Source organism: Danio rerio, chromosome 3 (assembly GCF_052040795.2).
Source record: "Danio rerio strain M-AB ecotype USA chromosome 3, GRCz13ab, whole genome shotgun sequence".
Lineage (NCBI taxonomy): Eukaryota > Metazoa > Chordata > Actinopteri > Cypriniformes > Danionidae > Danio > Danio rerio.
In genome coordinates, this window is record NC_141023.1 from 17,833,960 (window position 1) to 17,846,998 (window position 13,039).

The following is a 13,039-nucleotide window of genomic DNA, read 5'->3' on the forward strand; positions in this document are numbered from 1 at the left end:
ATAAGCTGTGCAGCAAGCTGCCTTATGATTTTTAAGTTGTCACCTTTTTTACAGTGTATTGGGCACTTTATATTGTTTAAGCATCATTTTTGCTCTAAGCTTATATCAATTTTAAACCATGGTACTTTGACTACCTAAACAGCAGTTCTGGGCATCATTATAGACACTTTCCAGCATGTTATTTGCCGTGTTTGATTTTATGGCACATCAGTTACCTTGGGCCTTTATATCCAAGGTCCATGTCCAGCTCCGGTGTGGATTCAATAATGGCCTGAACATCTGACTTCTCCTCTTTATCAGTCAAACCTGAATCATCAGAATGAACAATTGCATACTTGTTTACAGGTCAGTGGATGATCATGCATGATTTGATGCATCGCATTAAGACAAAGCAATGTTTAATAAATGAATAAATGTATGGCATTATACACTGTAAAAAGTGAAAATGTACTCACTATTTACTCGCACTTCTTTTGTTTCAACATAAAGAAGAAGCTCATAAACGTTTGAAACTTGTGAAGGGTGAAATGAAAATAGAGAGCAAAGTTTAATTCTTAAGTGAATTATCAATTTAAAAACTTCTACTCCGTTATTATCAAACTCTGCATTGACTATTTTCAACTATAATCCCAACTCAACATTGCATAACCTGCCATGTGACTATTGCAGATATAAGTGATGAAACTGCATATTGTGCAGCCCTACTTTCATTGACAGAACCACAGTCTGACCTGCAGAGACGCTTCTGGTCCCGGGAACAGCCTGCACCTCTGTGTTCTTCCAGAAAGCGTCTCCGTCTTCTCTGTGTGAATCCAGGGCCAGGTCAGAGGCTGTGGTGGACATGGGGGTCACAGACTTGGAGCCGCCCTGGCTGAGGTCAGACAGCTCATCCTGAAATCATTCAACACATCAATATCTGAAGAGCAGAGGACAGCGCTCCAGGACAGAGGACAGAAAACTCCAGATATTCAGACAACCTGACCACAAACACACACATAGGGCCAGTGTTGGGGGTAATGCATTACAAGTTTATTTATTTATTTATTTTATTATTCATTCATTCATTCATTTATGTTTTAAAGCCATGTCAGCAGGTTTTCTGCTCTATTCTGCTCTATCCAGTTACTATGACCATTTATGTGAAGCTGCTTTGACACAATCTACATTGTAAAAGCGCTATACAAATAAAGCTGAATTGAATTGAATATATTAATGCCAAAACCTATATTAAATATGCAACTTAAAACATGCATTTATATTGTTTTCTTAATAAACATTTATTATACAAATAAACATACAAATTACAATAACCCTGAAAAAGAGTCCGATACTAATTTACTAATTAAAAATAATTCCTTACATTTTTATATAGCTCTTTTCTGGACACTCAAAGCGTCTTACACAATGGGGTAATCTCCTCATCCACCACCAGTATGCAGCATCCACCTGGATGACGTGACGGACTGCACACCAGCTGATTGGTGGAGAGGAGACAAAGTGATGAAGCCAATTATGATATATGGGCCATGATGGACAGTGGGCAAATTTGGCCAGGATGATGGGGTTACATCCCCTACTCTTTTTCAAAAGACATCCTGGGACTTTTAACGACCACAGACAGGCAGGACCTCAGTTTAACGTCTCATACGAAAGGCTCACTGAGCATTATAGAGTCCACTTCAAAATACTGGGGCGTTAGGACCCACACAGACCACAGGTTGGGCGCCCCCTGCTGGCCTCACTAACACCACTTCCAGCAGCAACCTAGCTTTCCCATGTGGCCTCCCATGGTACTGACCGGGCGTAGCCCTGCTTAGCGTCGGTGGGCGGCCATGTGAGAGTTGCAGAGAGCTAGCTGCAGGCTACTTTAGTCAGATTAATGATAAATATTCTACAATCTACAAAGTAACGCGAGTTACGTAATAATAATATTACTTTTTTAAGTAACGAATAAAGTAACACAATACTTTTAAAAATTAAGCAATAATATTTAAGTAACTTTTTAAAAAATATAACGCGAGTTCCTCATTAGTTTTATTAATTAGCTTTAAAAAAAATTTGAATTAAAATTAAACCACGTTGAATCCCGCACTCAATGAGAGAATGAGCTCCCTGCAGAAACAGAGAGAAACAAAGAAGGCAGAGTCTTACGATAAAGAGATGGAAGTATTCTAATTATTTTGAAGGCATTGAAGGTGTAGGTTAAATTGTGCATTGTTAATTGCCGAGCTACTCTATAAAAAAAAGGGGAGGAGGAAAAAAACCTGCAGGTTCTGAAAGAGATCAAACATCGGCCAGGTAAAAAAATGTGGAGCAAAAGTAACTAAAAAGTAACCTAACGCATATTTAGCGTAAAAAATAACTTACTAACACAACTAGTTACTTTTATGAGGGATTAACTTAATATTGTAATACATTACTTTCAAAAGTAACTTTCCCCAACACTGCATAGGACACACACATAGAAACACAAGTGAAATAATCCTCAGAAATGCTAGTACTGAATCTGTCATCCTACTTCATCTGAACAGGGTGTCAAGTAACTCATTTATTATTTAAATAAATAAATAAATAAATAAATAAATAAATAAATAAATAAATAAATAAATAAAAGAAAGAAAGGAGAAAGACAAAAACAATACTTGACAGTTTACTGATGCTACAGTTGGAATACAGATTACTACATAGAAAGAAAACAGCAAGACGACAGAGAACAGCACCAAAAAATGAGATTGACTGATTTATTTGATTTATAAGATTTTTTTTTGTCTAATAACCAATATGGTAAATTAATTTCAAATAATGTTGGCTTGATGTGTATCAAATACACCATATTCCAAAAAACTTCAGAGCTCAGAAATGGCCTAAATGTTTGGATTTATTTTTGTTTTTCTGAAAAAAGACAAACAAAAATATTTTTTCCCAAAATCAATCAGACTTTTAAATGCGCAATTGTTCGTCTTGAATGTTTATGAAGATTTCTGTTATGTCTGTTTTGTTCAGTGTATGCAAATGTGGGCCTAGAGTACGATATTGGAAAAATCTGAAAAAGTAGTTTTTTTTATTTCAGCGATATAGATTGAGATGTGAATACAGCTTTATTTGCAAAGATTTCTTCATTTTAAAATGATTGGGGTGATTTTGTAGGCGATAGGATCGAATAATATATAACAAATAACTTACAAGCATAGATAAATAAAAATAGCAAAGATAAAAGTGAATTATACTTTTCTGGAGAGTCTAACAGTATTCAGGTACAGATATTGAGCAATCCGCTTGTTAAGTGTGACGTCACGCGAAGCGGCTTCTGGGTCCAAGCGCTCTATTAAACTGAATGGGGAGACTCATGAAATGGTAATAATAAATGTTTACAAAGCGATTTAATACTTTCGAAAATCACGATGGCAGTATATATGTCCATGCCTAATATCCGATGGCCAGAAAGTGATTAATTTTTTATAAATTGTAAAATTTTTGGTATTTGTTATGCAGCAAGCCTAGAGATTAATGTGTACACTATGAATTTATGTAAAATTAACTTTAATGTGTGATAGAAATAAAACGTGATCATAAACGAATGATTTCTCCACTCAAATGAATGGCAGCTTGGACCCGGAAACAGTATTACATACGTAACAAACACGTTACCTCTTAACAAGCGGATCAACACTGCATAGTCTTTTTTTTTTGTATATGATTGAACTGAAGTTACAAACATTACAATTTCTTGTGGCCAGATGTTTTAAACTGAAATGTTGAAATGTTCACACAGTCACAGTCCTTAAAGGGACCCAAAAATGAAAATGTACTCACTATTTACTTGTTTGAAACATTTATGAGCTATTAAAGTATCTGCTTTTTGTGTTCAACATAAAATGAAACTTACAAACGTTTGAAAATAGTGAGTAAAGTTTGATCTTTGGGTGAATTAACTCTTTAAAAACGCATGTATCTGATAAACTATTACTCCATTATAATTCAACTCTGCATTGATTGTAATCAACTATAATCCCAAGTCAACATTGAAGATCCTGTGATGTGACTATTGCGGATGCACACATTGAGATTTCAATCCTAAAATGTTGTGCAGCCCTAGAGTGCAAGGCAAATATCCCCACAGGCCACAATAAAGTGCATTAAGTTAAGTAAGTAAATAGTTATGAAAGCCAAAATACTAAAATATCATGAAAGATTTTTCACCAAGAGGATAATTCTTGTTTTTTTTTTTAACACAGTGAGTGACTCTCAAGTCTATAAGTAAATATGTGGACTTGAAAAAAAATGGATGAAAATGTGTATTCACTTTATTTTTTTACTTATCGAGAATAAGAATCTAAAATTAGATCTTTAATATGTCTTACGTTTAATGCAAATGTTGAAAAAGAGAAAACATGTTTAGCACTCTTTACGTTTTATGAAACTGATTGAATATACTGATTGCAAATGTGTTGGTGTCTACTCTTTAAAAGAAAATACTCATACCAATTATCAGTCAACCTCTTTACAAAATAAATCCTCTCACACCTTGAATAACTATCAGCTCCATACACTCACAATCAAAACGAGTTGAAAACACTACTGTGAACACAATACAACACAACACAACACAACTGAAATGAATGCAGTGATTTGAGAAAAGCTATGTGTAAGCCAAGAGTTACAAGAAACAAATGAGGTCAATTAGCATAAATGTACCCACACACATTTACACAGTACAGTGGAAAAACTACACCATACACGACACAATGCGACACAGTTACTTTTATGAGAAGAAAAGAAATAACAAAACATTTCTTTCAAAAGTAACATACCCCAACACTGATTAAAACTTTAATTATTAATGATTAGAAGCATAACAATGGAAGTTACAACTAAAGAAAAGTCCTACTATCAGCTGCCAAAGTGAGGAAAGTGTACATGAAGAATGAAATCTAAAACAGCATGAAGCTGAAATGACATGCGGTGAGAGCTAAATGAACACTGTGCATTAGCTGTGTGCAACATCTTCATTTACTGATGACAAACAGATAATTGTGAATTACTCAGTTTTGCACATGCTCTTATTAAATAGTAGAGCTGCAGGATTGTGATTAAATTAAGATTGCAATTGTTGTTTAAAATCACAATCTTTCCACACTTACAAATACCGAACTAAAATCAGTGTCAGCATCTGTAATGACACTAAATATAGTCAATTCAATTGTTTATTTGATTCGAATGCTTCAGTGACTCGTGATTCAGTGACTACTTCTGGGTATTTTGAAAGACATTACAGAAATTAGTGCTTATATTGAAGCATTTTATTTAGCTGTAAATGTAATACTAGGAACATCAATAATGATAATGTGTTTGTAAATCACTAAAGTTGTTTCATAACCATATGATAACTGCTCTCTCTTAACCAATCACACATCTAAATCCAAAATTGGGGACATTTGTGTATTTGCTCGAAAAGACTGTGATCATTTGCGGATTAAATCATTAGAGATGCACCAATTGCAGTTTCCTTGGCTAATTCTGTTTTCAGTTTTTTTATTATTATTATTGTTAGTGGGGTTTTCACTATTATTATTCGCTACACTTATTATTATTATTATCATTATTATTATTATTATTATTGTTGTTGTTGTTTTCTTTATTTATTATTTTACCGTTTTGCCAGATTCCGTTTTTCATTTTTGTTTTTCTTTACCGTTTTGGCAGATTCCGTTTTCCGTTTTTCTTTACCGTTTTGGCAGAGTCCGTTTTCCATTTTTGTTTTCTGTTTTGGCAGATTCTGTTTTACGTTTTTGTTTTTCCTTTAACATTTTGGCAGATTCCGTTTTCTGTTTTTCTTTACCGTTTTGGCAGATTCCGTTTTCCATTTTTGTTTTTCTTTACCGTTTTTTCAGATTCTATTTTAAGTTTTTATTTTTCTTTCCTGTTTTGGCAGATTCTGCTTTACATTTTTGTTTTTCTTTAACGTTTTGTCAGATTCCATTTTACAATTTTTTTTTTTTACCATTTGGCAAATTCTGTTTTATGTTGTTGTTATTATTATTATTGTTATTATTTTACCATTTTGGCAGATTCCGTTTAATGCATATATTATGTTAATGTAAACAATCCTTATTAGAAAAAAAGATTTCATAGAAAAAAAGATTTCAGCTTCCCCCAAACTGCATTAACACTAACAAAACGAGTCATTTCCACTGCTTATAATTTTACATCTTCTCTTTTTCTCATTTCACAAATTCCCCTGATTATAAGCAAATGAAATATGTTTAGATTAATAGTTGCATGTATCATTCTGCATGATTATGTTATAGATACAAATTTTTAAATCTATTTTTTTACTTTCTCTCTGAAAGCAAATTTGACTGACAGTCTAGCAGAATTTTTAACTTAAACTGAAAATGAACAACTTAAATTACATTTTAATCTGTAAATGACAGTATTAATCTGTCAAAGTTTCTTCTCAGAAGAGGAGAGCAGTTGCTTTAACCTCAGCATTTTATTGTGTATTTCTTTACAACTAACATCTCACAGTCATGTGATTTTTTTAACCATGTGAAAAACTTCCTGGGTGAAGACATGTTATGATGACTGCGAGCATCTCTGTGACATGATCGCCACTAATAATAAATACTGTCTGGAATAAGCCAGATGACCGGTGCATCTCTATTAATCATGCAGCTCTATTACTTCACTAATTTGACATTATTTATATTGTATATGTGCAGTTGCATGCGGCTAAGACACCAGAAAACTTTCCGTGGACAAACTTTCCGACTACTGGAGGACAACAATGATTTTTGCACTACACACTGCTCGCCGGCGCAGAAGCCTTGCTACCTTGCAGTCGTTTGCCAGCGAATCCCAAGCTTCCAGAACATCCTTACCCTCCCTTTTCTTAGGAGGGTCCTCGGCCTCCAGCTGCTTGGACAAGAAAACTGGGATGTGGCATTGTGTATTTCTTTGCAACAACGGCACAACACAAAAACACAACAGCTCTCGCATGTGTTCGTTTGTGCTGTGATTTAGCATTGGTGGATGGAAAAACAACTATCACTGTAAATGAGAGCGTTTAAAGCAGCAAGATACCATTCAAGAGAGCTTCATTTTCTTTATGGTTGCCATGTTTCATGCTGGTGAATGTGGATGTTGAAGCATCAAATCAGTTCATATGAAGAACATCTGAAGTGCTGCCCAAAATGAAAAATTCAACCATTATTTACTCACGATACTCATTTTCCAAACCTGTTTGAGTTTCTTTCTTCTGCTGAACCTAAATTAACGATTTGAAATCGCATGAAGTAAATAATGAGGAAAGTTTAATTTTGGGTTGAACCATCACTTTAAATCTCATTTAAACCTGTAATAAATTTGTTAAAATAGGTCACAGTGGATGTTGCATTATGCTTAAGAATGCCTCATCACTGCCTAACGTTTCCATGGCAACATCTGTCGACCAACCATTGCTCATATTGTCTTCCAAATCCACCAGCAAACATCCATCATCAGGCGGACAGCTCATTTCAGAAGATGTCCCACACAAAAGAATCAAAGACATATCCATCATTCACTTACTTTTACCAGGGCCCTTTCATTTATTATTTGCGTAGTATATTCCTTATTGTAAATGTAAACAGGTCTACACAGTTGTCATGGCCTGGTGTAAATTCCCTTCACTTCAATCTTTAGATCGATATCTTTCATACCTTGAGGCTGGCATTAGAGCGCTGATGGCTGAGATTGTTGAATCTCCAGCCCTCCATCCCAGGAGTCTCTGCTCGGCCCTGGACATCAGGCGTCAGTGAAGAGCCTCCGGCAGACATGGGGAAGATCCCCAGAGACAGAGGCCGCTCTTTCCTGTCAAGCAAGATGGAGAGCATGAGTATTAAAATGTTTTTTATACAATCAAGTAGATCTGCATCACATATTATTATAAATATGAAAATCAAATAGTCTTAATGGTGAAGTGCTTCTCAATAATGTGAAAGTACTGTCGGTTGTTTGTAAACAACTACAGGATGTTTTTGTTTCTTTCTATACTGCAAAAAAGCTTTACCTATGTTTTTGGCACCTAGTGCAAATTAAAAACAGATTGGTTTCTAGTGCAAATATCAATAAAATTGATTAGTTCATTAATTTATTTTCTCTTCGGCTTAATCTCATTAATAATCAGGGGTCGCCATAGTGGAATGAACCACCAACTTATCCAGCTTATGTTTTATGCAGCTGATGCCCTATAAGCCACAACCCAGAACTGGAAAACATCCATACACACTCATTCACACACACACATTCAATTCACCTGTAGTGCATGTCTTTGGACTGTGGGGGAAACCTGAGCACCCGGAGAAAACCCATGCGAACACGGGGAGAACATTCAAACTTCAAACTGACCAAGTTAGGACTTGAACCAGCAACCTTCTTGCTGTGAGGCGACAGTGGTAACCACACAGCAATCATGTTACCGCATCAATTAAATCTTAAATCTAAAATTTTCTACACAAGTAAAAAAATATATATATTGTCTTGTATAAGAATATAAGAAATATAATGTAAGAAATAATATAAGTTTTTCCCTAAAACAAGCTAAATAATCTGCCAGTGGGGGGGTAAGCAATGGATGCCAGAAAATTTCTTATGCCTAAACAAACAGGGATAAGACGGAAAGTAAAGTAATGCTTTTTGGCTCACAACATCAGATGCACAAAGCATAGCAGATTTCCCTACCTTTGGATGGTTTTGCTATAAATTTCAAACAAAACAAAAAAATCCGGGTGTAGTATTTGATGTTAACTTTACATTTGAACCGCATATGCGGAACACAGTCAGGACATCATTTTTTTTTATCAGAGAAACATTGCCAAACTTCGTCCCATGCTGCCCTTTTCTGTTGCTGAAAAATGAATGAACACCTTTGTATTTTCCCGTACTGATTATTGTAACGCTTCGCTGCCTGGAGTTCAAAAAGCTACTCTAAAAAACTTACAATTAGTTCAAAACTCAGCAGCTAGAATTCTGACTAGGACCAGTGCAAGAGAGCACATAACCCCTATTTAGAAAAATCTGCACTGGCTTCCTGTCAGTTTTCAAATTGATTTTAAAATTCTCATGTTTGCGTACAAGGCCTTGAATGGTCTAGCACCACAATATTTATCTGAATTTTTAATCCCATACACTCCTAGACATGCTTTACGCTCGTCTGATGCTGGTCCTTTAACTGCTCAGTCAACGTGGATAACATTTATGGGAGACCGGGCATTCTCTTCATTGGCACCTAAATTGTGGAGCTCTTCACACTCTGATTTTCACAATGCATAATCCCTGAGTATTTTTAAATCATCTCTTAAAGCTTTTTTTTTCTTTTTTTTTAGATCTATTATTATAATTTTTTGTGTTTTTGATTATTTATTTAATTACATATTTTTGCATTCATACTTTTGAGTACATCTTTTACTCCAGTACATTTTATGTCTGTAAAGTGCATTGAGATGCTACTTTTAAAGGTATATAAATCTATATAAAAATTAAGTTTATTACTATTATTAAGCAAATTAATCTTGTTTCACTTTAAAATATGATCAGTTTGCTTAGCCCCATTGGCAGTGTATTTGGGAAAAACTTCTTATTTTGACTTATTATCAAAACGCTTCTTGTTTCAAGAGTTTTTTAGATATTTGGACTAGAAACAAGACAGAAAATCTAACTTATGTTACACAGCAGTTTGGTAACACAACACTCAAGCAGAAGAACAAACTCTCTTAAATTATCAATCAGGCAAATAAAGATCACTGGTTGAACATTCACATCAGATTTTATTTCATTCCTTAATGAAAAAAAAAACAGCAATGGCCATTTTTAAAGAGCAAACACAACGCCTCTACTCAGCTTGTGAAATGTTACAACGAGGATGCAGACTTAAAATCCATAAAGCCAGAAGAAATGCTTATTAAAAATCCAAAATCAAACAAAAAGTGTTCAGGGGTAGCTTAATTAATGTGTTGGTGCTCTTTGGGTAAGAGATTTATCAGAAAAAAACAGCAAAGGTAACCCTAGGGCACTAGAAAAATGTGGAAAGCCTTTATTGACATGGCTATTCCTTAAAACTGCGCCTACACATTACGGCAAGCATTCGGCAAGTTAATTATTCAATGTTTACCTTATCATGTACTGTTTACATTATGCATTTTAACTGTTTGTACGGATGTATTTATCACTTATGTATTTATTTATGTGTTAAAGACAAATTATCACAATGTGAAAAGCAGAACGGACAATAAAGTTTAAAAAGGCAAACATAATGTATATCTTACCGAACTCTGCCCATTGTTCCTGTGTCAGAAGCCTCTCCTACCGTCTGCTGCATCCTAATACGTTCCACATGCTCCATGTAATTGTGGATCATCTGAAGATAAAAAAAGACAGATGGATTATTCAGTCTAAAAGCCCGTCTTAACGACAACAAAAGTCCCTTCTGCTCAACTAAATACAATAAAACATTAATACTGAGAAATATTATTACAATTTCACAACTTCTTCAGATGGTAACACATTTTAAAAAGTAGTTATTTCCTATGATTTCTAGCTGAATTTCCAGCATCATTACTCTATCACTCTAATAGTATGCTGCTTAATTTTGATCTAGTTTAATAGTTAATACAACCTGTATATAATGTTCATAGTACATCCATCTGTAAATATCACCCTAGTTTTTCTATAATTGCACTTTATAACTTATACATACATCCTGCACTTGCTGATATTGCACTCCTGATTAGAACTAAACTGCACTTTGTTGCCTTCTACTTGTACATAAAGACAATTAAGTTGAATCTAATCTAATCTTAAGGTATTTGTCGAAACTGAAAATTATAACTAAATTTAAAGTTCAAAAGAACAGCATTTCACTAATTCAACAGATCCTTAAAGTACCAATTTCTTTAATAAAATGAAAAGCCTCACTTTTAAAAAGAGCTCTACAATCATGTAAATTCATGTCAAGTGTTTAATTTGTTATCCAGCACCATCAATTTGTGATTTTGCATCATTTATTGTTTCAGATGATAATCACAGTGATTTTTATGCAAGTTTGATGTTCAGTTTTTTGTTTTGTAGTGCTTTGAGCTTAAAAAAGCACACCATAAATTAAATTTGTTATTATTATTATTAATAGTGGCATGAGTTTTGTTAAATACATGGCATTGGAATAGCACTTTCTTACCTCTGTGTGTCGCAGGTGAAGGGAATTATACTCTCGCTTAAGTTCAGCCTCTCGCTCCTCTAATCGACTTACTGAAAAAAGGGAAAAATGACAAAAGAATTAAATGAACCTTGATTAGTTCAACATCACAAAAGAATTAGGTTCAGTACTTTACTTAGCAAAATTTACAAACATTTACAAGTTAATTATTTTGCTTTTTAAAAAAGAAATGAACTGTTTAAAAAAACTTTTAATCTGCTACTCTTTGCATGCAATATTATGCGCTTTAAAAATATCTGTAAATTAAAAAAATTTTGTTGTTTTTAAAATTATTTTCTGTTTATTTGCGGTTGTGAATTGCATTATGGAATTTTGATCTCTGCTCTGTCGAACTTTGATGTTGAAAATTCTGCTTTACAGTTTAACAAAGTGACTTTTATTGACATTTTAGTAGTTTGAAGTAATATAATGTATAAGAAATAATCTATAAAGTATGTTCGCATCTTGGCTGGGTAGGGTGTCTGAAATCAGATTTTGTTCTCCTTTTCACTTCTTTATATTCCTTTAGTTTTGCATTAATCTCCATGGGGAAATTCCCACTTCAGTTTTCATATCATTTTTAAACTCTTCTTTGAATTGGAATTCTTTTCTAAAATCAGTCTTCAGTTCGGAGATGTCCTTGCTGAGTGCTCTCACTGCTCGCAAAGTTTCGGCACCATGTTCTTTTTTTAAGTAACTGTTTATTGTTGTCATTCGTTGTCTCGTTCTCCTCCTTGCTTATTTTTGGTTTTACAAACCCATTTTTAGATTTAGGTCCACTGATGTTAGCATAACTAAACTTTTGAATGTCCATGCTTATTCAGTCATTGATAAGGTCTATCGATTAAAGCGTTATCGACAATTAATAGATCATCAAGTAATCATTAGCATCCCTAAATAAAATATATTAAAGGATATTTCAGCCTAAATTCACCATACCATTAAAAGGAGAGTTCATCCAAAGCTGAAAATTCTGTCGACATTAACTAACCTTTTACTTGCTCCAAACTTGTTTTATTTATTTTTTTCTGGTGTTGAATAATAATATCCAATAACCTGTTATGTCTTTGGTTGTTGAAAACTTGAACAGTATATGCTGAAATAAGATTGTTCTTTTGCTTATTATTTTATTTATATTGTCAGACAGCTAAAACATTTCACAAAATGTGTTAAATCAGCTGCACAAAGGGATTGGTATGCTGAAAATCCTACAAAATTGATAGATATAAAGATTTTACATTTATAGTGATAATTATCGATATCGACTGATATGAAAACAATTATCATGATAATTTTTTTTGCCATATCGCCCAACTCTAGGTAGAAAGACCAAAGTCCCATAATGCAATTCAAATGCATAAATAAATGGGGGAAAATAAAAAAATAAAAACACGAATCACCAAATACGAAAAACTGCTAATTTAATACGGATATTGTTTTTACAGTGTGCAAAATGTTCATGTGTAGTGTCCTGTAAGCATGTGTTACACACAAGCCATGCAAAAGCTCTTAGAACTAAATGAAGACAGAGAAATGAGGCTAATTAATCGTCACAGTCGTCTTCGTAACAGGTTAGACGGTCCCAAATGACCAATGACAACTCGCTGTACAGCACTGTAAAACCCCTTTAAAGTAACCTGAAAGCTAGTCTAGATAATGCTTTCAGTGGGGCCCATAAAACACTGGCAAGTTCTGCAAAGAGGATGAGCTGAGGATATTAAACAGACTTGATTTAAGAGGTGACACAAAGACGTAATCCACTTTTAGCTGTCAGGTTTAAATGTAAGCCTACAGCAGAACTGCCCGATG

At 34.1% G+C, this 13,039-nt stretch overlaps 1 protein-coding gene across 33 annotated transcripts in view; it reads right to left on the reverse strand.

Annotated features, from left to right (window-relative positions):
• Nucleotides 1-13,039, reverse strand: part of spag9a (sperm associated antigen 9a) — a 70,577-nt gene that overhangs the window by 46,600 nt on the left and 10,938 nt on the right. For 13 of the 33 annotated variants that reach the window (XM_087242830.1, XM_087242829.1, XM_087242828.1 and 10 more), the window contains exons 3-7: nt 11,213-11,283; nt 10,305-10,396; nt 7,701-7,851; nt 732-891; nt 216-306 (exon numbers count right to left, since the gene is read on the reverse strand). In XM_087242830.1, coding sequence (XP_087098956.1) covers nt 216-306; nt 732-891; nt 7,701-7,851; nt 10,305-10,396; nt 11,213-11,283 — 565 coding nt within the window. Of the gene's footprint in view, nt 1-215; nt 307-455; nt 471-731; nt 892-6,834; nt 6,916-7,700; nt 7,852-10,304; nt 10,397-11,212; nt 11,284-13,039 lie in introns of those variants that run through there. The other 20 variants (XM_087242822.1, XM_087242821.1, XM_087242815.1 and 17 more) reach the window with 4 other exon arrangements.